We start from the raw sequence: 27,622 nt of genomic DNA, 5'->3' as shown, positions 1-27,622 counted from the left end.
AACCCACGCAGTCATGGGGAGGATGTGCAGACTCCACACAGACAGTGACCCAAGTCGAAATCGAACTTGGGACCCTGGAGCTGTGAAGCAATTGTGCTATCCACAATGCTACCGTGCTGCTCTTAAGAAGTTAACCTACACTCCATTATTCTACCCTAATCCATGTACCTATCCAATAGCCGCTTGAAGGTCCCTAACGTTTCCGACTCAACTACTTCCACAGGCAGTGCATTCCATGCCCCCACTACTCTCTGGGTAAAGAACCTACCTCTGACATCCCCTCTATATCTTCCACCATTTATCTTAAATTTATGTCCCCTTGTAATGGTGTGTTCCACCCAGGGAAAAAGTCTCTGACTGTCTACTCCATCTATTCCCCTAATCATCTTATAAACCTCTATCAAGTCACCCCTCATCCTTCTCCGTTCTAATGAGAAAAGGCCTAGCACCCTCAACCTTTCCTCGTATGACCTACTCTCCATTCCAGGCAACATCCTGGTAAATCTCCTTTGCAACTTTTCTAAAGCTTCCACATCCTTCCTAAAATGAGGCGACCAGAACTGCACACAGTATTCCAAATGTGGCCTGACCAAGGTTTTGTACAGCTGCATCATCACCTCACGGCTCTTAAATTCAATCCCTCTGCTAATGAACGCTAGAAAGGTGTCCAAGGTCTACAAGGAGCTGATGGATTGGGAGGGAGCCCATTAAACAGAAGTAAGAGGAGGAGCTCTGAGAGGGCGAGAGGGGGGGGATTGAGGTGGAGGGTGAGTGCATCCTCGTGGTGTGCAAGGCTCAGTCTTATTCAGTTTAAAGTAGACCACAGGGCGCATATGACGGTGGCGAGGATGAGTTGGTTCTTTGAGGGAATAGAGGCCAGTGTGCGAGGGGGCCTGCAAATCATATCCACATGTTTTGGGTATGTCCGAAACTGAAGGGGTTCTGGCAGGGGTTTGTGGACATAATATCCGAGATATTTGGGGTGAAGGTGGCCCTGAGTCCAGAGGTAGCAATATTCGGGTGTCGGAAGACCCGGGTCCCAGGGGGCCAGAGATGCTGATGTCTTGGCCTTTGCCTCCCTGATAGCCTGGAGATGGATTTCGCTTGGGTGGAGGGACTCGGAGCCGCCAAAAACAGGGGTGTGGGTGATTTACCTGGCAGAATTCCTGAGGTTGGGGAGGATCAAGTTTGTTTTGAGGGGGTTGGTTGATGGGTTCGCCTGGAGGTGGAAGCTGTTTATTGACATCTTTAAGTAGGATTGAGGTGCCAGAAGAGGGGGGGGGGGAAGTTACGGGGATTAAAAAGGGGGAAGGCAGGACGGGAGGGTGGGGTAAAGGGGGAGGGGAATGGCTGTTGGTTATTCATTATGTTGTACAATTTCACTTCTGCTTTAATTTGTTCTGTTTGTTGTTTGTTTTTCAAATGCCTGAATAAAATATATTTTAAAAACTGCCTTGGCTGATTGGGCGCGATTCGCCTAATTTAAACTGTTTTAAAACTCCTTGTGTACCCGAACAGAACTGAAGGCTCAATAACAAATAAAACTTGGACAAATTGCTTTGTTTCTGTCGCTTCTGCTTTTCCAAACTTTACCTGAATTGCTGTTAATGATCGTCACAATGTGCGTTTTCTCTGTTTGTCGTCTTCCTTCACAGTAGTAGATCCCCACCTGCTCCCAGTCCTTACTGGAACCTGTTGCCTGGATGCCATTGCTCCTACTTGGGTCTCTTACATAATTGAAATTATGTCTTTTCACTTGAAATATTGAACTGTCCTTTTCCATTTTAAGCTCCGGACCATTGAAGAGGCGCTCACCAGACACACAGGAGAGGGGAAACTTGTTCGAAGGCTTGAGGTCAGTAATCAGGTAGAGGTCAATAATTGCTCCTGGGTAAAGAAAGCACAGAGAACAAAGTTTCAGGATCTGAAAATTAAACTATGAAGTCAGATGCCCCCTCACAAAGCACGCTTTGAAACTACATGGTTAATTCTGGATATTATAAGGGACTTTCTCTGCTGGAAGCACCTATCAGAACATCAGGTGCACTATGTGTCATTTTCAGCTATTCTTACTAACATGATGTTGGAGGGTATTCAGGACTGACACATTCCTTGAATGCTACAATCCTTTTAACTCCTCCAAGATACTGAAATTGTAGGAATTGGTTTTATCCCCAAGGACATTTAAAAAAAATAAATTTAGAGCTCACAATTCATTTCTTTCAATTAAGGGGCAATTTAGCGCGACCAATTCACCTAAACTACACATCTTTGGGTTGTGGGGGCGAAACCCACGCAAAAAGGGGGAGAATGTGCAAAGTCTCCACGGACAGTGACCCAGAGCCGGGATCGAACCTGGGATCTCGCCTCCATGAGGCATCAGTGCTAACCACTGCGCAACCGGGCTGCACATTCCCCAAGGACAGTTTAAGAGTCAAACACATTGCAGTGGATCTGGAGTCACATATAGGCCACGCCAGGTAAGGATGACAGAGTTCCCCCCCCCCCCCCCCCCCCCCCCGGAAGGATATCAGTGAACCAGATGGGTTTTTTTCCAATAACCGACAATGGTGTTTAAATTTATTTCACAGGTTTCAGGCTCAACTCTATTTTTCTTCAAGACCTAGAGAAGGAGTGAGAGAGGTAGGTCTCCCTTCAGTTCTAAGCAAAAGTTATATTGGAATAGAATAGAATAGAATTTACAGTGCAGAAGGAGGCCATTCGGCCCATCGAGTCTGCACTGGCCCTTACAAAGAGCACCCTAACAAAGCCCACATATCTACCCTATCCCCGTAACCCAGTAACCCACACTTAACATTTTTTGGACACTGAGGGAAATTTAGCATGGCCAATCCACCCAACCCGCACATCTTTGGACTGTGGGAGTTATGCTCGATCAATGACTCCAGAAATGAGATTGGATGACAATTGAAGGCTGTATTGGACTAGATGTTTCCCCCAGCAACGCAGGTACAGAATGCAGCAGCTAGGGAGACACAGAATCTTATACCCCACCTTACTGGGCGGAACCAGCAGGCAGGCTTCACCAATGATCTTACTGTCTCAGGTATCTCCCACACCAATGATCTTACAGCACCAACCTAGGTATCGTAATACCTCTAATACCGACTACCACATTCACCCCCTGTTAAAAAAAGAGTCCGGCGGGGGTGGTGGTTTTGCGTTATACAGTGGTAGAGCTTATGGTGGTACCCGTTGGTGGTACAGTGTTTTGCCTTATTACATGTCACAACTACTTACAGTATTCATTTACATGCACATATCAAAATGAAGCAATTAGTCGATCAGGGGCCCTGGTCGTCCTCTGTGATCGTCGCAGTTGGTGATGCAGGTGCCGGCTCAGGCATTCGTGACTCCGGGAGCGTGATTTTGGCTTCTTTGGTAGCTTCATCACCCCTGGGTGGGACCAGTGGAAGAACCGATCCACCTGGGAAGGGGGCAGCCATGGGGTGTGCCGGTGGGAGGGAGGGTGGGGTTGGGGGCGGGGTGTGGGTGGGGATCCAGCTGGCGCCAGGTTCTGTAGGGAGACCGTATCCTGCCAGCCATCGGGGTATGCCACATAGGCGTACTGAGGGTTAGCGTGAAGGAGGTGGACCCTCTTGACCAATGAGTCCGACTTGTGCACCCGCATTTGTTTGCGGAGCAGAATGGGTCCAGGAGCTGCCAGCCAGGTTGGGAGTGAAGTCCCGGAAGAGGTTTTCCTAGGGAAGACAAGGAGACGTTCATGAGGTGATTCGTTGGTCGTGGTACACAGCAGTGATCAGATGGAGTGGAGAACACCAGGAAGGATCTCCTGCCAGTGGGAGATTGGGAGATTCCTGGACGGTAGGGACAGTAGGACGGTCTTCCAGACCGTTCCGTTCTCCCTCTCTACCTGTCCGTTTCCCCGGGGGTTATAACTGGTCGTCCTGCTCTAGGCAATGCCCTTGCTGAGCAGGAATTGACGCAGTTCGTCGCTCATGAAGGAGTTCCCCCTATCGCTGTGTATATAGGCGGGGAAAACTGAACAGGGTAAAGATAATGTGGAGGGCTTTTATGACGGTGGTCGTGGTCATGTCGGGGCAGGGGATGGTGAATGGAAACCGGGAGTACTCGTCAATCATGATCAGGAAGTACGTGTTGCGGTCGGTGGACGGCAGGGGCCCTTTGAAGTCCATACTGTGGCGTTCAAAGGGACGGGAAGCCTTTATCAGGTGTGCTTTCTCTGGCCTGTAGAAGTGCGGCTTATACTCCGTGTAGATTTGGCAGTTCCTGGTGGCGGTCCTGACCTCCTCGATGGAGTGGGGCAGGTTGCGGGTCTTGATAAAATGGAAGAATCGAGTGACCCCCGGGTGGCAGAGGTCCTCATGGAGGGCCCGGAGTCGGTCCACTTGTGCGTTGGCACATGTGCCGCGGGATAGGGCATCAAGAGGCTCGTTTTGCTTCCCGGGACGATACAAGATCTCGTAGTTGTAGGTGGAGAGCTCGATCATCCACCGTAAGATCGTATCTTTGTTTATCTTGCCCTGCTGTGCATTATCGAACATGAAAGCTACCGACTGTTGGTCAGTGAGGAGCGTGAATCTCCTGCCGGCCAGGTAATGCCTCCAGTGCCGCACAGCCTCTACTATGGCCTGGGCCTCCCTTTCAATGGAGGAATGACGGATTTCTGAAGCATGGAGGGTGCGTGAGAAGAAGGCCACGGGCCTGCCCGCTTGGTTGAGGGTGGCCGCCAGAGCTACGTCGGACGCGTCGCTCTCGACTTGGAAGGGAAGGGATTCATCGATTGCGTGCATCGTGGCCTTTGCGATGTCCGCCTTTATGCAGCTGAAGGCCTGACGGGCCTCTGCCGACAGGGGGAAAACCGTGGATTGGATTAGTGGGCGGGCCTTGTCCCCATAATTGGGGACCCACTGGGCGTAATATGAAAAAAATCCCAGGCAGCGTTTCAGGGCCTTGGAGCAGTGGGGGAGGGGAAACCCCATGAGGGGGCGCATGCGTTTGGGGTCGGGGTTCGGGGCTTCATGCACTACGTAGCCAAGGATGGCTAGACGGTCGGTGCTGAACACGCATTTGTCTTTGTTGTAGGTCAAGTTAAGGATTTTTGCGGAATGGAGGAATTTTCGGAGGTTTGTATCGTGGTCCTGCTGGTCATGGCCGCAGATGGTGACGTTATCGAGTACGGAAACGTGGCCCGCAAACTGTACCGGTCAACCATTCGGTCTATCTCCCGTTGGAAGACCGAGACTCCATTTGTGACACCGAAGGGAACCCTCAGGAAGTGGTAGAGCCGCCCATCTGCTTCGAATGCAGTGTACTTGCGGTCGTCCGGGTGAATGGGGAGCTGGTGATAGGCGGATTTGAGATCCACCGTGGAAAAGACCTTGTATTGTGCAATCTGATTGACCAAATCAGATATGTGGGGGAGAGGGTACGCGTCGAGCTGCGTATACCTGTTGATGGTCTGACTATAATCGATGACCATCCTGTGCTTCTCCCCGGTCTTTACAACCACTACTTGAGCTCTGCAGGGGCTGTTGGTAGCCTCGATAATACCTTCTTTCAGTAACCGCTGGACTTCCGACCTAATGAAGGTCCGGTCCCGGGCACTGTACCATCTGCTCCTGGTCGCGACGGGTTTGCAATCCGGAGTGAGGTTTGCAAAAAGGGAAGGCGGGTCGACCTTGAGGGTCGCGAGGCTGCAGACAGTGAGGGGGGTATAGGGCCGCCGAATTTAAAGGTTACGCTCTGGAGGTTGCATTGAAAGTCCAATCCCAGGAGCGTTGCAGCGTAGAGGTGAGGGAGGACGTAGAATCGGAAATTCTTAAATACTCTTCCCTGGTCCGTGAGGTTAGCTACACAGAACCCCTTGATCTCTACAGAGAGAAACCTGGAGGATAGGGAGCTTCTTTGGTTAACTGGGTGTATGGGAAGAGAACAGCGCCTTACCGTGTTGGGGTGTATGAAGCTCTCTGTGCTCCCGGAGACGATCAGGCAGGATGTTTTGTGTCCGTTGATGAGCACGGTCGTCGTCGCGGTCGAGAGCGTTCGGGGTCGAGACTGGTCCAGGATCACCGAGGCGAGTTGTGGTAGAAGCTAAAGATTTTCCTCGGGTGGTGTGTGGTCATCCGAATCGGGGTCCTGAGACTCCAGCCAAGGTGACGGCGCCCACGGGTCGCACATGGCTGGGGGTGGGCAAGATGGTGGCGCCCACGCATCGCAAGTGGTCCCTGGGAACAAGATGGCGGCGCCCGGGGCCCGCATGTGGCTCGGGAAATTGAAGATGGCGGCGCCCACAGGCCGCACGTGGCCTGCGGAGAGAGTTGTGGCAGCGGCCCCGGTTCACCCCCCGGAGACAGCGGCAACCGCCCGGGCCTGGCATACCGCCACGAAAAGCCCCCTTTTGCCACAGCCTTTGGAAATGCAGGAGCGGGCCAGGCAGCGTTGCCGGGGGTGCTTGGCTTGCCCGCAAAAATAGCAGCGGGGCCCCCCGGGGTTGCCTGGCAGCCGCGCGGCACAAGCTTGTGGGGGGATGGGGGATGCATCGGGGTCGGCCGCGGGTGGGTGCCACGCTGCTCATGGGGCTGCCGCACGGTCGGGGACGTACGCGCGGGTGTTGGGGGAGGCCACATCTAGGGAGCTAGCAAGGGCCCGTGCCTCCTTGAGGCCTAGTGATCTTTCTCCAGCAGCCGCTGATGGATTTGGGAGGATAGCATACCTGCAGCAACAAGTGCGTACCGGATTAAAAGTTCTGTGTGGTCGCTGGCTGAAACTTGCGGACAGTCACAGTTCCTACCTAGTACCAGAGGTGCGCGGTAGAATTCGTCTAGCGATTCCCCCTGGGATTTGTCGCCTAGTCGCTAGCAGATGTTGGGCGTAAACCTGATGTACTGCGCGAATATAGTCTCCTTTCAACAGGGCCATCGCGGCCTCGAAATCATCCGCATCCTCGATGAGCGTGTAGATCTCTGGGCTCACCCTTGAGTGGAGAACTTGCAGTTTCTGGTCCTCCATGGGTGTAGTCATGGCCGTCATGAGGTACCCGTTGAAGAACACCGGCCATTGTTTGAAGGTTGCCGCTGAGTTTGCCGCATGGGGGCTCAGTTGCAGACACTCCGGCTTGATGCTCAATGACTCCAGAAGCGAGATTGGATGACAATTGAATGCTTTATTGGACTAGATGTTTCCCCCAGCAGCGCAGGTACAGAATGCAGCAGCTAGGGAGACACAGACTCTTATACTCCGCCTTCCTAGGCCGAACCAGCAGGCAGGCTTCACCAATGATCTTACTATCTCAGGTACCTCCCACACCAATGATCTTACAGCATCAGTCTACGTCCCGTAATACCTCTAATACCGACTACCACAGGGAGAAAACCGGAGCACCCGGAGGAAACCCACGCAGACACGGGGAGAACGTGCAGATTCCGCACAGACAGTGACCCAGTCGGTAATCGAACTTGGGACACTGGAGCTGTGAAGCAACTGTGCTAACCACTATGCTACCATGCTGCTTGATATGTTAATCCTGTTTCTCTCTCCAAAGAAGCGGCTTTTCCAAAACCTTTTGTTTTAATTTCAGACCCCCAGCACTGACAGTATTTAGCCCAGAAGGAATATCACAGCTCAATGCCCTTAGGTCCTAACATGGAAATGACTCCCAATTTTTCGTAACCTGTCCCCTCTGCTTTGCCATCCTTCCACCCATCTCAGTGAATGGTCTAATAATGATAAAAAGTTTTATTAGTGTAACAAGTAGGCTTACATTAACATAGTAATGAAAATCTCCTAGTCGCCACACTCCGGCGCCTGCTCGGGTATACTGAGGGAGAATTCAGAATGTCCAATTCATCTAACAAGCACGTCTTTCAGGACTTGTGGGAGGAAACCGAGCACCTGGACGAAACCCACGCAGACACAGGGAGAACGTGCAGACTCCGCACAGTCACCCAAGCCAGGAATCGAACCTGGGACCCTGGAGCTGTGAAGCAACAGTGCTAACCACTGTGACACCGTGCCGCCCACCCAGTGACCCAAGGTGGTAATCAAACCAGGGTCACTAGGACTGTGAGGCAGCAGCGGTAACCACTGTGCCACCGTGCCGTCCATCTTGGGGTTGGGGGTGAGGATGGGTGGATGGAGTGGCTCTGTCATGGGAGTGTCCCTTTAAGAAATGTTTTGGCTTATCATGGCTTCAGTGATGTCATTGTGTGGGTGGAACTGGGCTGTGTTTTACTTTCATTTTAGTTTGGGCTTGTTTTGTGGCTCTGAGATTTTGCTTTCATTTACAGATGCAGAAGAGGTTTACCAGGATGTTGCCTGGTATGGAGGGCATTAGCTATGAGGAGCGGTTGAATAAACTCGGTTTGTTCTCACTGGAATGACAGAGGTTGAGGGATGACCTGATAGAGGTCTACAAAATTATGAGGGGCATAGACAGAGTGGATAGTCAGAGACTTTTTACCAGAGTAGAGGGGTCAATTACTAGGGGGCATAGGTTTTAGGTGCCAGGGGCAAGGTTTAGAGGAGATGTACGAGGCACGTTTTTTTACACAGAGGGTAGTGGGTGCCTGGAACTCACTGCCGGAGGAGGTGGTGGAAGCAGGGACGATAGTGACATTTAAGGGGCATCTTGATAAATACATGAATAGGATGAGAATAGAGGGATATGGACCCAGGAAGTGTGGAAGATTTTAGTTTAGACGGGCAGCATGGTTGGCACAGGCTTGGAGGGCTGAAGGGCCTGTTCCTGTGCTGTACTTTTCTTTGTTCTTTGTACACATTTGGCTGCTGGATTCAGACAGAGAAGTCTTGTCCTGTCTCTCTATCCTTATTTTAAAAGCTGTCTCCAGATTATTTGATAACTGAAACGTGATAACTATTTTCTGGAAGGAATTCACACCTGCTGTTTTGGAAACAAAACAAGTGCATCTATACAAGGTCTTGAGTGCTGTGTGCTGGGCCACCCCTTTGAAAAGGGGGTACTGGTTTAGGGGATCTTGTTATTAAATTGGAACAGCTAAAGGGGAAATTTATTCAGGGTGGTACATAGATTACTGTAGCTGTGTGGGGTATTTACGTTTGATAAAAATGTTTACTGTGTGTGTTTGTAAAAATGTTAACTGAATTCGTAGAATAAAGCTTGTTTTTGATTAAAAGTGCTTCACGCCACTGTTGAATAACACCTGAAAGACAGGCTCTTGTGCTCATCCTAACCAAAATCTATAAACAGTTGTAGGTCAGGTGAACTCCATGATATACTTCAGAGTTTTCTAAATCTTGGCCCATAACAGGCTCCCATTTGCTAAGTGGCTCATATCTCTTGCCTGCATTATTACATCCAATCATCTCTACCCTCTCACAACTGCAGGGTCTTCCCATAAGCAGCATGACCATTGGCAGCAAGAGCACCAGCCTGTTGCATATCCAGAGGGCTTGGCTTTTTTGTGAATATCTTCTAGCTGGGCTTTTAGAAGATGGGATAAAATGTTTCAGAACAAGGAAACTGACACATTTCACAGGCGAGGTGCAACTGTGTTCTCATTTCCTCCACCACAACTCTGGAACAATGTCTAGCTCATTTCCTCAATGTGCTTGGTTAAAAATAACACCTAATGAGAATATTTATGTGTGCGAGACAGAGCTGTATGATACATCTTTTGCTCACCTCTGGGTTGGGGACACATTCAGCAAGAACGTACATGAACTGTAACACTCAGCTGAGGCAGGTCCCATAATTCAAGGCGCTTATCAATTTTCACTTGGAATAACCATTTAATGGTCTATGCGGCACAAATACGGGGGTTTATTTTGTGCCAGCTCAATGGCAATCTGTTGCTCAGGACAAAAAAAAATCTTATGGTCAGCAATTCAATCCCCTTCTGTTAAATGGAATATGTGGGGCGGGATTCTCTGATCCTGAGGCTAAGTGCTGACGCTGGCGGAAACGCCGTTGTGTTTCACGACGGCGCCAACATGCCCCCAGGATCAGCAATTCTGGCCCCTACAGAGGTTCGGCACAGCCCTGCAGTGGTTCACGCCACTCCAGCTGCTGATCCGGCCGTGGAATGGGCGCCGGGGGATGCGCGCATGCACAGTGGGTCCGGCGCGAAACCGCGCATGCGCAGTCCCACTGGCCTGATTTCCGTGCATGCGCGGTGTCTCCCTTGTCTGCGCCGGCCCCGACCCAACATGACGCAGGAGGACAAGTGCTGACGTGGAAGTAAGGAGGCCGGGAGACAGAGAGGCTGGCCCGCCGATCGGTGGGTCCCGATCGCGGGCCAGGCCACATCGGAGGCCCCCCCCCCCCCCCCACCGGCGTGGGACCCCCCCTCTCCCACACAGGCCGCCACCCGACCCTGAGTTCCCGGCGGCTGCGGGGAAGGTGCAGACGGCGCCGGCGGGACTCGACGTTTCCATGACAGCCGTTCGGTCCATCCTGGCCCAGGAATTGGCACGCCAACCACGCCAGCGCCAATGGCGGAATCGCATGCCGGCGGCGGGACAGCGTGGCGCCGGTGACGGGGATTCTACGGCCCGGCCCTGGGCTGAGAGAACCCCGCCCGTGAAATCAGGATTTCATAGAATCATAGAATTTACAGTGCAGAAGGAGGCCATTCAGCCCATCAAGTCTGCACCGGCTCTTGGAAAGAGCACCCTACTTAAGGTCACACCTACACCCTATCATTGTAACCCAGTAACCCCACCTCACCTCACCTTTTTTTGGCCACAAAGGCCAATTTATCATGGCCAATCCACCTAACCTGCACATCTTTGGACTGTGGGAGTAAACCGGAGGACCCGGAGGAAACCCACACACAGACAGTGACCCAAGCCCGGAATCGAACCTGGGACCTTGGAGCTGTGAAGCAACTGTGCTAACCACTGCCATAGACATAGAAGTGACATAGAAGTGACATAGAACAGTACAGCACAGAACAGGCCCTTCGGCCCTCGATGTTGTGCCAAGCCATGATCACCCTACTCAAACCCACGTATCCACCCTATACCCGTAACCCAACAACCCCCCCCCCCCCTAACCTTACTTTTTAGGACACTACGGGCAATTTATCATGGCCAATCCACCTAACCCGCACATCTTTGGACTGTGGGAGGAAACCGGAGCACCCGGAGGAAACCCACGCATACACGGGGAGGACGTGCAGACTCCGCACAGACAGTGACCCAGCCGGGAATCGAACCTGGGACCCTGGAGCTGTGAAGCATTTATGCTAACCACCATGCTACCGTGCTGCCGATTTGAATTGGTAGGTAGACAAATCACACGTTGTTTTCAAATATTCTATTTTACTGATGATAAATTCATTGGTAACTGAAACAATTATGTTTCAAATCGAATTAAGCAAACAGATTCTGTTTATATGTATTCTGCAGTAGGAATCAGCTACAATTATGATATCGTTATAAGACACTAATTATTATGACGAGGTTGTTGTCGACACAATGTTAACATTCCCACTTTTGTGGAGAGTGCTACAGCTTGATATTCAAACTCTTGTAGTGTCATACCACAAGACCAGATTAAGATGGCCATTCAGGCCATCTGGTCTGTTCTGCCATTCACACGTGGGAAGTCAGGATCAAGGGCTGTATTTAGATCAAGCATGGTTAGAAAATGAGGAGATAATGAACGCAAGATGGATAATGAGGAACGGGAAAGGCAAGGAACAAGAAGGAGGGTGTGGAGAAGAAAAGGAAGAAAGGAGTTGGGGGAGGCGAGTTTGATGATGGGGTTGGGAAGTGAGATAACCGAGGAGAGGGATGGGTGAGTTGCCAGATCGCAAACTGAAGTGTCAAGAATCATCTCAATGGGTGGGGTAAGGAGTGGAAAGGTGAGTGGGTCTTTAGAAAACCTAAGATCACAAGACGTAGGAACAAATGTAGGCCATTCAACACATTGAGTCTGCGCCGCCATTCAATGAGATCATGACTGATCTGATATGGTAACCCTCAAATCCACTTTCCCACCTTATCCCCATTATCCCATTCCCCTTGATTCCCTGACTGATTAAAAATCTGTCTATCTCAGCCTTGAACACACTTAATGACCCAACCTCCACAGCCCTTTCGGGAAAAAATTGCAGATTCACTATTGTCTGAGAGAAGAAATTCCACCACATCTCTGTCTTAAATGGGGGAATGGGACAGTTCAGCGCCGACGTTTCAGCGCCAACGTTTCAGCGCCGCCGTTTCAGCGCCAGGACGTTTCAGCGCCAAATATTTCAGCGCCAAATATTTCAGTGCCAGGACGTTTCAGCGCTCATTCATTCAGAAATCATTCTTGAGTATGGTCACAGGTATGACACAGGTATACCAGCTTTTACACTTAGTTATTTGGTCGTTTCATCGTTCTAACTGTCTTTAGATTTTGTTGGAGTTTTATTATGATTACTGTTTAGATAATGTTAGAGTTTTGTTAACAAGTTTTTATACTTACTTAGTTATTTGGTAAATTTCTTTTGGTAAATTTGGTAAGTTCCATATCTTTAAACCCATGGCTGAATCAGTGAAAAGCAAGCCAGGCAGAGAGAAGTTCTGTCATGAAGGTTTTATATCGTTTCGACAAAGAAAGCAAGAAACAAAAGCAAGTTAAGTTTTGGCGATGCCATGAGGATGGTAGGTGCAAGGCCCGCATTCACACGTTAGAAAGAGAGGTGATCGAAAAGATCAACGAACATACTCATCCCCCATCTGCCGTTGCTATCGAAGTGGAAAAGGTCATAACTGATGCGAGAGACCGGGCTGAAAAGACTTGTGAGCCTCCAAGTACGATTATCAACAAGTGCATTGAAAAAATGTCCGTGGCAGGTATGGCACAGTTACCAAACAGGCAGGCAATGCGAAAAATTATTCGTAGAAAACGAGACGAAGTTAATCAGGTCCCCGATAATCCAAGATCGATTCAAGAGCTTCAGTTACCTCATGAATACATGATGTATAAACCCACCCCAGAAACCGAGGAAAATTTCTGTTTAAAGGATAGTAGTACGAACAACGAACGGATTATTGTATTTGGGAGAGAGAGTTGGTTAGAACACATGGCAACTTCCACGACTTGGTATGCTGACGGAACATTTGCGGTAGCACCACACCTATTTTATCAAGTTTATATCATCATGGTTAGGAAAAATAACGGAGTTCACCCTGTATTGTACGCGCTTTTACAAAACAAACAGTATGCGACCTATATGATGTTGTTTGCGACGGTAAAAGAGATGATTACAAACGCAGGACCTGCCATTATCAATTGTGATTTTGAACGCGCTGCTTTTACCGCCATGAAAGACTCCTTCCCCAATATAGAAGTAAGAGGCTGCCTTTTTCATCTGTCTCAAAATATACTTAGGCAGATAAGTGGTTTTGGTCTCATGCGTTTATATAAGAGCAATCCCGATTTTGCATTACATTCGAAAATGATAACTGCCCTATGTTTTGTGCCAGTTGACGACCTTGACAGTCACGTGGATTCTTTAGCAGGTAATTTACCGGAGGAGTTAATTCCGGTTTTAAACTATTTCGAAGACAATTATATCGGCCGTCCTAATCGCCGAGGAGCAGGCAGACAAAGTCCTTTATTTCCTACCGAGATGTGGAATATGTATCAAAGAACATTAGATGGGGATGACAGAACAAATAACTATGCTGAGGCGGCCAACAGGAGATTGAAAAGTGAACTGTTAATGTCACACCCAACTATCTGGAAGTTCATTGATGTCCTTAAGCATGTTCAAAAGGGAAGAGACGAGCACTTCGAGAAACTTTTAGCTGGCAATGAACCTCAATTAAAATTACTTAAATATAGAAAAGCTGATGAGAGGATATTGAAAATTGTTTCCGAATATGGCAGCAGGAATGAAATTGACTACCTTCGTTCAATAGGGCACAATTTAACAAACTAAATGCGTTTTTTCCAATGAATATCCAATGAATGTCCAATGAACTTTCTTTTTAATGATTGATTTTATGAACTTACAGATTTGTAAATTGTTTTAATGTACTGTTTTTGGATCTTTATAAGTGGATCTTTTACAATAAAAACATTTTGTTAACACTTGAATTTTATTTCATTTTATGAACTTACAGATTTGTAAATTGCTTCGTGCCAAAAAAAATTCTGTCATAATTATATGACAACATTGGAGAATTTTTTTTTTCTGGCGCTGAAAAGTCCTGGCGCTGAAACGGCGGCGCTGAAACGGCGGCGCTGAAACGTACTGCACCCCTTAAATGGGTAACTCCTCATTCTGATATTATGTCCTCAGGCCCTCGATTTATTTTCCCACAAGGGGAAACAACCTCACCGTATCTACACCGTCAAGTCCCTGGGAATTGTGTATGTCTCAATAAGATAATCTCTCATTCTTCTAAACTGCAATGAGTACAGACCCAACCTACTCAACCTCTCCTCATAAGAAAATCCCTCTATACACGGGGTCAACCTAGTGAACCTTCTCTGGATTGTCTCCAATGCCAGTATATCTTTCCTTAGATAAGGGAGCCAAAACTATTCATACTATTCCAGTTGTGGTCCAACCAGTGCCTTGTATAGTTCTAGCAAGGCTTCCCAATTTTTATACTCTATTCCCATTGAAATAAAGGTCATCATTCCATTGGCCTGCTGAACTTGCATGCTAGCTTATTGTGATTTATGCACAAGGACCCTCAAATCCCTCTGTGTGAATCAAGACTGCTGCTGTTTTGTGAAAACTGTTAATCACAGTGTACTACTAGAAATCACCGAATCCCTTCAGGAGACCATTCAGCCCATCGAGTCTGCACCGACCCTCTGAAAGTGCACCCTAACCCCCCCCCCCCCCCCCAAAACAAAACCCCCCACATAACCTTTGAACACTTAGGGGCAATTTAGCATGGCCAATCTACCTAACTTGTACATCTTTGGACTGTGAGAGGAAACCGGAGCAAATGGACGAAACCCTCACAGACATGGGGAGAACATGCAAACTCCACACAGACAATCATCCAAGGTCAGAATCTTAGAGCCCTGACCCTCAGCCTTCCAGGCCTCTGGGAATTTCACCCATGTTCTTCTCCCTTAGTAAGTGCCTCTCCATTAAACCTCACACTCTCCCTTCTTACACTATAGCCACTTCCCCACAGTTCTCAACTCCACCAGGATGAGCTCATGGACCCTCGGGTTAAGAACCTGGCTCTAATCAGTGGCACTGATGTTTAGCTCTGCAGATACCATTGGTACAATTGACTAGTCAAGGAAGGGTGAAGTAATATATCAGCAGTAGTATATCAGGAAAATGTTTGCCTGTTATGGCACACGAGGCACAGCTGATAGGAGTGAAGCATGCAATTAGCATGATTAACGCACCCCGAGAGAGCACCCTCATTCTCCCAGGTCACACGGACTGCAGAGTTCTTTTTTTTTCTTTTTTTTAATTTAGAATATCCAATTCATTTTTTCCAATTAAGGGGCAATTTAACATGGCCAATCCACCTAACCTGCACATCTTTGGGTTGTGGGGGTAAAACCCACGCAGACACGGGGAGAATGTGCAAACTCCTCACAGACAGTGACCCAGGGCCGGGATTCGAACCCGGGTCCTCAGCGCCGTAGGCAGCAATGCTAACCACTGTGCCACCGTGCCGCCCCGGACTGCAGAGTTGACAAGCCTCCCGTCAACCATCCAGCCCAACACTAACTCCTGACAGTCATACTTCTCTGACAAGGAGGGGAGGGGGGATCCCACAGTGAGTGCTTGCTAATGACATGCCAATCTATTAAAATGAGCTTCCCGAGCTCCCATGGCACGTTATTTCACCAGTGAGCGGGTTGAAAATCTAAATCATGATCTTGCCGGAGAGAAACGTGTTTTCTGATTATTCAGGACTGTGCGCCGGCGCCGGCATTCCCACTGACGGCTAACGCATGCTCAAAATCGGCCCCTTCATGTCATCCTCACCACTTGCCTTCCCAGCTATTTTTTGTCTCGTCTGCAAATTTGGCAATAGTGCATTCGCTTCCCTCGTCCAAGTCATTAGATTGTAGATAATTGTGGCCCCAGGCTGATCCCTGTGGCACTTCGTTAGCTGCAGGTTGCCAGCCTGAAAATTGTTCTCTTATTCCAACGCTGTCTTCTATCAGATATGATGTGGAGATGCCGGCGTTGGACTGGGGTGAGCACAGTAAGAAGTTGTTACTGTTCTATCAGATAGCCAATCCTCTATCCAAGCTAGCATACTACTCCCAACTCCATGGCCTCTTATCTGAGCAAATATCTTTTTGTGTGGTACAATATCGAATGCTTTTTGGAAATCCAAGTTTATTACCGCCTCAAAGACTTTTAATTAATTTCTCAGGTATGATTTTCCCTTCATTAAGCCGTGCTGACTTAGGTTGATTATAATATGTATTTCTAAATACTCTGCTATTACATCCTTTATAATCGACCCTAAAATTTTCCTAATGACAGATGTTAAGCAAACTGTTTTTTGTCTCCCTCCCTTTTTGAATGTGGGTTTCATTGGCAGATTTCCAATCCTCTGGGACTTTTCCAGAAATTTTGGAATATTGCTACCATTGCAGCCACTATCTCTGTATCTACTTCCTTTAATATCCTGGGATGCAATCTCTCAGGCCCAGTCGACTTATGGGCCATTAGTCCTATTGGTTTCTCTTAGTACCTTTTCTTTAGTGGCAGTTATTGTATTTATTTCCTCCCTTCCTTTTGCCCTGGATTATTCAGTATATTTGGAATGTTGTTAGTGTCGTCTACCATGAAGACTGACAAAATATTTCTTTAACTCCTCTGCCATTTCCTGGTTTCCTATTATTATTTCCCTAGTCTCATTCTCTAAGGGGCCTATGTTCACTTTGGCCGTTCTCTTTTTTGTATATTTAAAGAATCTCTTACTGTCCATTTTATATTATTTGCTAGTTTACCCTCCTCAATTTATTTTCCCCCTCTTTATTTTTTTTGGTCATCTTTTGTTGGTTTTAAAACCTTTACCAGTCCTCTTACCATTAATCCTTGCCACGTTGTGGGTGAGATTCAATTTAAAGTCCGGTTCGGGTGGGTTTTTGAGGAGTTTCACGACAGCCGCATTGGCGAGATCAGGGCCCATATTCAACGGCAATTAATGCCAAAAATGAGCCCCCATGAGATTTTCGACATTACTGGTTCAGGTTCCCTCGCTATCTGATTCGCCCGACTTACACCTCAGCGGCTCATCGGTATCAGGGGGAGCTATTTTTAAGCATTCCTTCACCATTCACTCCCAATCAACACACAAGTATGGCGGCATGTGGACCTTGCTTTAGGGATGCTGACCTCATAAGGCTTCTCGACGCTGTGGATGAGAGACGAGGCACCCTTTGCCCCCATGGGGGTCGGAGGGGCAGCAGCAGGGTCAGAAATGTCACCTGGGAGGCTGTGGCAGCAGCTGTCAGTGTGGGAAGCTTGACCGAGAGGACCACCGCCCAATGCTGGAAGAAGACCAGGGACTTCCACTGAGCTGCAAGGGTAAGTTACCATCTCTATTCTGGCATCAGTCTGCCTGCCACCCCTCAAATTCCCAAAGACCACTCCTTTCCCCCCCCCCTCCCCCCCTCCCCCCCAATCGACTGGCTGGAACCTCGCACCCTCCCCACATCTGATCTTCGTCTATGTTCCTCAGAAGCCCCTGGTACCCATCAGCACCTCATACATGTGAAGCCTCTGTCATGTTAATCTTCACAGCGGGCCTGTCTGCACCCCTGCACCCTGTTGCCCTCCGCCCTCCCCATCGCCTGAGCACAGTAGTCCAAGATTAAAAGCCCCTGATGCAGACCCCTTTCAGCGGATGGGTGTGAGCGCGCTGTCAGCAGAAAGATAGGAGTCAGACTTCAGCAGAGACTGAGGAGCACCACAGCTTTCCTCACAACAGGTTATCATCACTCTCCTGCCTTGTAGGGTAACCCATTGACAGTACCGACACAGGCCCATCACCCTGGAGTGATGTTACACAGACCCATGGAGAGGGGAACAGGATGGTCCAGGAGGGGCAGTGTGGTGGGAGGTCTGCTGTGCCAGGTTGTAGAGGCCACAGCAGACCACCACAAAACGGAAGCTCCTCTGGGGGTGCACTGCAAGGCACCAGCAGACCTGTCAAACTATCAGACACATATCGAGCAGCCTGATGCATCGTTCAATGACAGCATGCGTGGCAACGTGGGCTTCATTGTATTGGATCACTACCTCAGTCTCAGACCTCCGCACCGTGTCAGCCATGACCTCATGTTCTCCACAAGTCAACCCACCATGCTGAGGCGGCCCTCAAGGACCCCGGGTATCTCAGGATGCCCCAGGATGTAGCTGTCATGCACACTCCCAGGGTAATTTGCACACATGCATGATTCGGAGGTGGTGGTCACACACAACCTGAACATTCAGGGAGTGGAACCCCCTTCCTGTTAATATAGGACACTCCCTGATGCCACGGTTCTCGCATGGTGACATGTGTCTCATTGATTGCCACCAGGACCTGGGGCATTGCGTGATAGCAGCAAATCCTGCAGCCCGGGCATCTTGGTGGGTCCCAATTGGAGCCCTGGCATTACCCGGTGGCTGCTGGGATCTTCACGGCCACCGGGAGCGGGTGTCCTCCTCCTCCACGAGGTACCATGTCGGCGAGGATGTGACACAGATGCCGCATTGTCTACTCGCTGAGATGCACTCTTCTGCGGCACATGTTGTCCGTCAGCTCATCGAAATACCAATAATGCCGGCACACCTTGGGCCTTCGGTGGCCTCCCATTCTGGATCCTTTCTCAACCTGATGGGTGGCTGGGTAATCAGCGTGTGCAGTGGCCCCCTACCCATGTGGTGCTGCCTCCAGCCTGTGTTGGCGTTGCTGCTGCCTTCTCCAGTGCCTGTCCGCCTCGGTTGCTACAAGAAATTCAATGGCAGCCTCCATGGGTTCAACTCCAGCAAATATTGTTTCATTTCGAAGGAATTGGAGAAGGAGAGAGACAGTTAGGACTTCCACCCTGGGACCCTAAACTCCCCCATGCCTCCCCCACCCGTACCTGCCTTCTCTCAGAGTGCCATCCAGCAAGCCAGTTGTGCTGGCAAACTTTGCTTTGCACACTCACCCCCAGCCACAATGGAAGACCCTAGACCCCAGACCTCTGCCAGGAACATTGGTGCGATCATGTTCAGCTGCCCTCTGCTCATCCACAGACTTACCATTTAGATTTTTATTCCACTCTACTGCTCAGGCATAAACCTTGTTGGGGTGCCTGCTTTCCTTGGGCAGCACCACTGCCTGGATGTTGGGCAGGACATCGCCTTGGGCAATGGTGACGCCACCCAGCAGCTTGTTGAGCTCCTCTATTGAGGATGGTGAACTGCATGTGGCGGGGACGATGTAGATCTTCTTGTTGTCCTGGGTCGCATTGCTGGCAAGCTGAAGGATCGCGGTTATCAGGTACTCTGGCATGGCGGCCATGTAGGTGGGGGTCTCGGAGCTGACCCACTTAGCATAGTGACCCTTGCGTAGCAGCCAGTGGATGCTGCCGACGGGGAACTACGGACCAGCCAGGAGGAGTGAATCTGAACCTTGGCAGCTGCCTCTATGGTGTTGATGCTCCTAGAGTTCAGGCACACTGGTGAAGCATCGTTTGCTGAACATGTAATACACTAATCATCCTCTGAGACATGGCACATGTGCCCTCGAGGTGGCACTTGAGAGTTGAAAAATGTGAAGTACTCTCACAGCTAACAAGGCTAATTCCTCATTTGAGAGAGTCTTCAGCTGTGAAGCTAGAGGCTGCTCACAGTCAAAGGGAGTGAAATTTATGTTCAGGAGAGAAGCTACAGCAGGGTTCTGCCCTGAAAGTGTTTGGTAGAACAGACAGGCTGCAGCTGTGGTTACCTGTGTTATGGGTCTCCACAATATTTAAAGATGGTTTGAAGGCCTCGCAGATACAAAGCCCCTCACCCTGCTGGTACCAGGGGCTACCTCTGACCTGCAAACACGTTAGCCCCTGACCAAGCTTAAACCCCCTGAGGGGGAGTTGGTTAATTCCCTAGAGGCCGTTGCAAATGAGGGTTAATGATATGCTCACCATTCTTGTGCGTGGTCCGGAACTTGCCGTTGGGATCGGGCCAGGTAAATCGCAAATTGGTTTGTGCACTTGGGCAGCACTGTGGCACAGTGGGTTAGCCCTGCGGCCTCACGGCGCCGAGGCCCCAGGTTCGATCCCGGCTCTGGGTCACTGCATACTGCACTGGAGTTTGCACATTCTCCCCCACAACCCAAAGATGTGCAGCGTAGGTGGATTGGCCATGCTAAATTGCCTCTTAATTGGAAAAAATGAATTGGGTACTCTAAATTTTTTTTAAAAATTGGTTTATCCCACGGCGCAAACCTCAATTCTGCATCTGGCGCACCACGATCCATGCCGGGCATAACGCGGTCACTGAATTGCACCCCATGTATGTGGCAAGTAATGACAATGGTCACCACCTATTGTATTACCATTCCATTGCCTTCGAGACCCTAACACATCTGACTGCCTGAAAGATGCAGTGTTGTGCGATGAGTTTATTAATTATTCCTGGAACAGTTAGACAGTGGCCAGTGAATGAATGAATGGACTGGTTGTCCCAAACTCTAACCTGTGCCCATCTCCATTAGCTGGCAGCATGAGGCAGCATCTACAGAATATGTGCCGCAGGCTGCTTCTCTTCAAAGGAGATAACCTCCTTCAGATTTCACCTAACAGGACCAACAAAATGTATGTTAGAGGAGTGGACCGTTTGGAAGATGGACCCACTCCTGAAATAGGAATTTGTCTGTTCACTCCGCCAATACTTTAAGTGTTAAGGCTCTGTTGACTGATACTTGTACGTGTTAAACTGTCAATTTTCTTTCACTGCCAGTTTGTATTTGATTGTTTTAAATGTTTACATTAATTATATTGTTGTGTATTGCGGCGTTACCCTCTTGGCCAGGTCGTTATTGTAAATAAGAATTGGTTCTCAAATGACTCAGTTGGCTAAATAAAAGGCGTAATAAGTAAATACGTACACAAATGAAAGTCTTTGTAATCCCTGAGGACCATAGGCTGCTCTCCCCTTTGAGAATCATAGAATTTACAGTGCAGAAGGAGGCCATTCAGCCCATCGAGTGCACCGGCTCTTGGAAAGAGCACCCTACCCAAGCACCCCCCCCCCCCCCCCCCCCCCCCCCCTATCTCCGTAACCCAGTAATCCCACCCAACACTAAGGGCAATTTTGGACACTACGGGCAATTTAACATGATCAATCCACCTAACCAGCGCATCTTTGGACTGTGGGAGGGAACCGGAGCACCTGGAGGAAACCTATACAGACAAGGGGAGAATGTGCAAACTCCACGCAGACAGTCACCCAAGGCCGGAATTGAACTCAGGTCCCTGGCGGTGTGAGGCAGTAGTGCTCAGTACTGTACCATCATATTTTCCATGGTGAATGTAAAGACGTAAGATTTGAAATTGGTCCTCTTGGTGCATGTTTCCCAACCAGAAAACAGGCACAAAAAATACCAAATTCACAGAGCCAGACCCTGCAACCAAAGGGTGGTCAAAAGATGCCCAACATTATATTGGCCGTGGCTAATTTTCAGGCAGCAAAGGCAAATGTCTTCAACAGGCACTGGGCACCTTGCAAACGTTAATGAGCTTTTAACCTAGGTGGATTTCATTCAAATTTGGAGAAGTGTCTTGCCACTTAAACTGGTAACACTTGAAATACCAAGGACTACCCAAAGCCATTAAGAATCCATTTAGGGTTCTGCCTCTGCATGCTAAAAGCTGGTTTCCAGTTAGGGTAGGGTTAGCGACTGTGATTAAATGGAGCTTTCATCACATGATTTTCCCCATGCTCCAATCATTAGTCGGCCAACCCATCCATTCTTGTGGTGCACTGCCTCCTTATGCCAATCGGAGAACAAAAAAGGTTCTTTACCCAATTGGATGATGTTTGCCTGTCAGCCTCTCATTTTCAAAACCCACTTTCAATATATTTTTATATCTGGAAAAGAGAAATGTTTGAAAATAATGATAAAACTAAAGCAATCTTCTTTTGAAACGTCCCAATGGTTTTTCTCCAGGGGGATCACACAGCTACGGCCAGGAGATAGATCTTCAATTCCTGAGACTCCAGGTCAATCCTAGAGGGTTGGCAACAAGAACTGAGCCTTTCGATTGCAGGGTTGAAAGGGCTGAACGTGACACTAATGTGGGGTTCGGGAAGTTCAGCACGGGAGACTAATCAGCACTCCACTGAAATCAAAAGGAAAATTCAATTGTGACAACAAAAGGACGGTATCAAAAAGTCAGATAGAAGATGTCTTACAGGAAGCAAATGTTACACTGACAAGGAATGTGTGCAAATGCAAGATTTTGATTAAAATATATATTTACTATGCAGGTTTTGTGAAGATTTCTAAAAAGGAATATTATGAACTACTCAATGCATTAGATATGAAAAATTAGATTTCACTTCATGGAAGTTGTCATGAATAATTGACATTCTGCACTGAGCCACATTTTCTTGTATTTATTGCACACAAATTGAAACATTTACTTTGCTTTTAGAGTGAAACTTGGCTTGCGTCATCTGCCTTTGCCAATTCTTTATCACGCAGCTATTACAATGGTTGAACTTTTGGAATATTTTAACATTTTGTTAAAATAATGATCCAAATACAGTGGAATTTACTTCTTAAAACATGATCTAAGCAAAGTCATGAGCATCAAACTTTGCTATGGTCAGTGAATCATAGAATGATACAGCTGAGAATGAGGCCATTCAGCCCACCATGCCCATGTTGGCTCTTTGGCAGAACTATCCAATTTGTCCTACTCCCCTCCCTTTACCCCATTGCCCCGAAACTTACTTCCCTTGCTTACTTACTTATCCAGTTCCCTCATGAAGGTTGCTATTAAATCTGCTTTCACCACCCTTTCAGGTAGCATAGTTCAGATCACAGCAACTTGCTGTGTTTAATTGTTTCCTCATATCACCTATGGTTCCTAATATATCCATTGTTATACGTGTGTGTGTGTTGAGATGTAGTAACTGCATGGAATGCGCATGTCAGGCTGGTGATCTCCAGCCACAATCTCATCAGTTTTAGCCAGGTCAGTGGAGAACACCTCATTTTGTGCAGACAGATGAATTCAGGCACCACTATGGGTACTCACCTGTTGCTTTGGCATGGATACCCTCTCTCCTTCTGTCGTGACATTAGGCTTCAGGTACTAAATGTATTGTTATGAACTAACCTATAAATTTTGTCGAGTCAGATATTAGCACAGTGGTCTAGCAGAGGAGAATTCCTGATGTGATGGTGTTGGTACCTATATAAACGTCAACACTGTGAATGAAACATCAGTTGTGGTAATTAACCGTAGAGGTGGAGTTATGTTCAACCTGGCCTATATCTATAAGGCCAACAATTCCAATATTCCCCTTGAGAAAATGGTTGAATTAGAGAAATTTCCTTGTTAACTGCTGAGTCCAGTGTTGAATTTGTGGTTTCAGGTCAGGGAGAATCCAATATAAAATGGGTAAGCTTTCTTTCCTTTATTAAGATCATTTTGCATCTCCAATAACAAAATATTATACTTTGAATTGATACTTAGGAATATGACAGACATGTGCTTGATTCAAGGTGATTCAAGGTGCAACTAAACAAGGGTTAGCACTGTTGTTTCACAGTGCCAGGGTCCTAGGTTTGATTCCTGGCTTGACAATAATAATAGATTATTATTAAAAAACTTTTTAATGGGGAAGTACTTAAAAGCACATTTGTATCAGCAACTGGTACAAACAGTTTTTTTAATGAATATACACCTAGCAGATAAAATCAGGACAATTTTGGGGTTTAATTAAAATAGACCTGGATTCAAGATTAATAATAAATGACATTTGATTATTAGATGGTGATATTTAAAACCATAAACTATAGTTTGAAACCTGTTATCATCAAAGCAAATGCAGCCTCCAGGATGAGTGAGTGAAGTGGAAAGAATAGCGTAAAGGTTGATACCACCGGATAATTGTGGCTTACTGTGAAGAAGAACAACGAACAAAGAAAATTACAGCACAGGAACAGGCCCTTCGGCCCTCCCAGCCTGCGCCGATCCAGATCCTTTATCTAAACCTGTTGCCTATTTTCCAAGGTCTACTTCTCCCTGTTCCCCACCCGTTCATATATCTGTCCAGATGCATCTTAAATGATGCTATCGTACCCGCCTCGACCACCTCCGCTGGCAAAGCATTCCAGGCACCCACCACCCTCTGCGTAAAAAACTTTCCACGCACATCTCCCTTAAACTTTTCCCCTCTCATGTAAAATATGTATGCCGGTTAAAGGGGGTGGCCACAGTTGTTATTATGAAGGTGCTTACCTGTAAATATACATGTTAATTTTTGCATGTTTTTTTTTCTAATAATTTGTAATTTGTTGGATATAAAATATGAAAACTCAATAAAAAACATTTCCAAAAAAAAAACTTTTCCCCTCTCACCTTGAAATCGTGACCCCTTGTAATTGACACTCTTGGAAAAAGCTTGTTGCTATCCACCCTGTCCATACCTCTCATAATTTTGTAGACCTCAATCAGGTCTCCCATCAACCTCCGTCTTTTCAATGAAAACAATCCTAATCTACTCAACCTTTCTTCATAGCTATACCAGGCTGGAAGGAAATGCTTTTGAAACATCATTTAATTTACAAATTTTCAGGAGTTTTGTGTTCATGCGCCAGTGCAGATAAGCTCAGTGGGGTGGTTGTGGGTCTTAAAGTCAATAGCTCAGAACGCTCAGTAAGATAATGTACTTGTCTCGGTGCTTATAAATGCTGGCAAAAGTGATTCAAATACAATCTTTTCTGGGGGAAGGTGGCCATGAACCGAAAATCCACCAACAAATAAATCTTGTACATTTCAGCATTCATGTCACTTTCAAAAACCTCAACATCTGACACTGCTTTTTAAACATGACACAACAACAATGAGTTTGCTAAGTAGCTTCAACAACATGCATTATCTATTGTCTGGCGTGTTTACTCCTTTTCCCACGGAGAATGTGCCAGGGCTAATTTCTGGCTAAGAATGGAGCCAGAATATAACACGATGCTTGTGATATTACTTTATATATTTCCAATCATTCAACTCAGTAATCCCACATCACTTGGAGTAAAATATTCACTTTTCAGTTTGATTGTGGATCAATCAGTTGGCAGCTTTTTAATGTTCTTAAAGCTTTAACAAGCCACGATGATGATTTGATGACTGTCACATCACCGATTTTCAGTCAACCACCTTTGTATGGTAGCAATACTTAAACACTGAGTTTTCCATAAATTCTATTACTTTTTTTTTTTAAATTTAGAGTACCCAATTATTTTTTCTAATTAAGGGGCACTTTAGCGTGGCCAATCCACCTACTCTGCACATTTTTGGGTTGTGGGGGCGAAACCCACGCAGACACGGGGAGAATGTGCAAACTCCACACGGACAGTGACCCAGAGCCGGGATCGAACCTGGGACCTCAGCGCCGTGAGGCGGTTGTGCTAACCACTAGGCCACCGTGCTGCCCTATTCTATTACTTTTTAATGTAGGACAATAATTTTCATTTATATACCACCTTAACACTGATTTTTAAAAAAGATTATAGAATCCCTACAGCGAAGGAGGCCATTCAGCCCATTGAGTCTGCACCAGCCCTTGGAAAGAGCACCTTACTTAAGCCCACACCCCCACCCTATCCCCATAACACTACGTAACCTTTCGGACAGTATGGGGCAATTTAGCATGGCCAATCCACCTAACCTATACATGAGAGAAAAATGGAGCACCTGGAGGAAACACCCAAACATGGGGAGAAAGTGCAAACTCCACACAGTCACCCGGGCCGGAATTGAACCCGGGTCGCTGGAGCTGTGAGGCAGCAATGCTAACCATTGTGCCACCGCGTGGGTATGAATATGGTTGACTCTTAATTTCTCAGTCCAACGCTTCTTGCCAACGATGCTCACATTCCATGATCATGAAAGAATTGGGGAAAAAAGCTCAGTTTGGGGTAAAAACAATGTTCAACACGCAAGCGCACCGTTTTCGACCGTAACGCCAGAGAAACAAATGCACACGTACCATTGAGGCTGTAGCGAGAGGGTTTTTCCGACAGGGGGAGCATTGCTCTGTGGGTGTCAGTACTCAATGTAAAACAAATTGCACTCAAAAAAACAATATTTTCATTGCAAAACTAATGTTTGCAAGTGGAGTTGGGGAGGGGGTGAGAGGGAGAGACTGACACAGTCTGTGCATTTTATTTTGCCCCAGTCGAAACGCTTATGAATAAGACTAATGTGAGACCTTACTCCTTCAGCTTTCTGTAGCTGCAGCCTTCCTGATCCAGGACTTAACCCACTCCGGCCGTTTGGTGAGTGTGAGCTCAGTGCAGAACCTGTTGGAATAGTTTAATCTCCAAACTGGACGGGTGTTATCCACAACACCCAGACACCTTTTTTTTGGAGGGAAGGTTAGAGGGAGGAACTCTGCATGTAGAACATTTGAAACGATTTTTTTTGGGGAATAATAATGCAAAACCTGATTTAAAAATAAGGCTGAAAGGAAGGATCAAAGTATATTATCCTGAAACGAAAAATAAACAAACGAGATTTTCTTCACATTAAGAGATTTGGGAAGTCTCTTACCTGTTATATGAAAAGGGAACAGCAACCAGTACAGCCGGAACGAAATCATTCTTTCGTTACAAACTATTGCGGAGAGGTTTGGAAACGGCTGGTTTTATAAAATCCCGGAGCCCCCACACAAATAGACTCTGCGGCGAACTCTCATCCAGTCTTCAATATCTCGCTCTGAGGTAATAATCCCTTCAATGAAGTCGAATAAAAGTCGTCCCTTTCGGACAGATTTCTTTGGGACCTTGTCCCATCTTCTCTTAAATTTGGGAATCTTTCCCTTTCCTCCCTTCCTCCCCCCAACTCCACGCCGAGTTTCTGGAATGGGTAAGTGGAGAGAGGAAAAGCGTCACTTGTGCCGAGAGGAGCAGAGTGATTCATGAGCACAGAGATTACAACAGAAATCAGAGCTACTCACTCACTCTACATCATTCCGGTCGGGAACATTACTCAAATACTCCATGGTAGCACAGTGGTTAGCACTGCTGCTTCACCGGTCCCGGCTTGGGTCACTGTCTGCACGTTCTCCCCGTGTCTGTGTGGGTTTCCTCCGGATGCTCCGGTTTCCTCCCACAGTCCAAAGATGTGCCGGTTAGGTGGATCTGCCATGCTAAATTGCCCCTGAGTGTCCAAAAATGTTGGGCTGAAGTAGGGTGTTCTTCCTAAGGGTCGGTGCAGACTCGATGGGCCGAATGTAAATTCTATGTAAAAACAGCCAGCTGTAGGACCCTTGCACTCCCTAAAATATCCTAATTTTGTTCCTGAGTCATTGCTCAACTAAAATAAGACATCATTCTTCAACTAAAATAAGACAGTTCTCTGAAATCATTGCCATCATCCCACCTCATTTGTGTCAAAGGGATGTGGAGTTAGTTGAAGCCCATTCCCCTTGTG

The 27,622-nt window shown here is 47.5% G+C and overlaps 1 protein-coding gene across 1 annotated transcript in view; it reads right to left on the bottom strand.

The window, feature by feature from the left end:
- The window catches only part of tie1 (tyrosine kinase with immunoglobulin-like and EGF-like domains 1), a 111,952-nt gene extending 84,952 nt beyond the window's left edge, over positions 1 to 27,000 (bottom strand). The window contains exons 1-2 of the mRNA XM_038793959.1: positions 26,741 to 27,000; positions 1,594 to 1,887 (exon numbers count right to left, since the gene is read on the bottom strand). Of these exons, the coding sequence (XP_038649887.1) occupies positions 1,594 to 1,887; positions 26,741 to 26,789 (343 nt within the window). The 5' untranslated portion in view covers positions 26,790 to 27,000. The remainder of the gene's footprint in view (positions 1 to 1,593; positions 1,888 to 26,740) is intronic.
- Positions 27,001 to 27,622: the final 622 nt, after the last annotated feature.

Source organism: Scyliorhinus canicula, chromosome 4 (genome assembly GCF_902713615.1).
Source record: "Scyliorhinus canicula chromosome 4, sScyCan1.1, whole genome shotgun sequence".
Lineage (NCBI taxonomy): Eukaryota > Metazoa > Chordata > Chondrichthyes > Carcharhiniformes > Scyliorhinidae > Scyliorhinus > Scyliorhinus canicula.
This window is presented reverse-complemented; position numbering and strand designations above follow the sequence as displayed.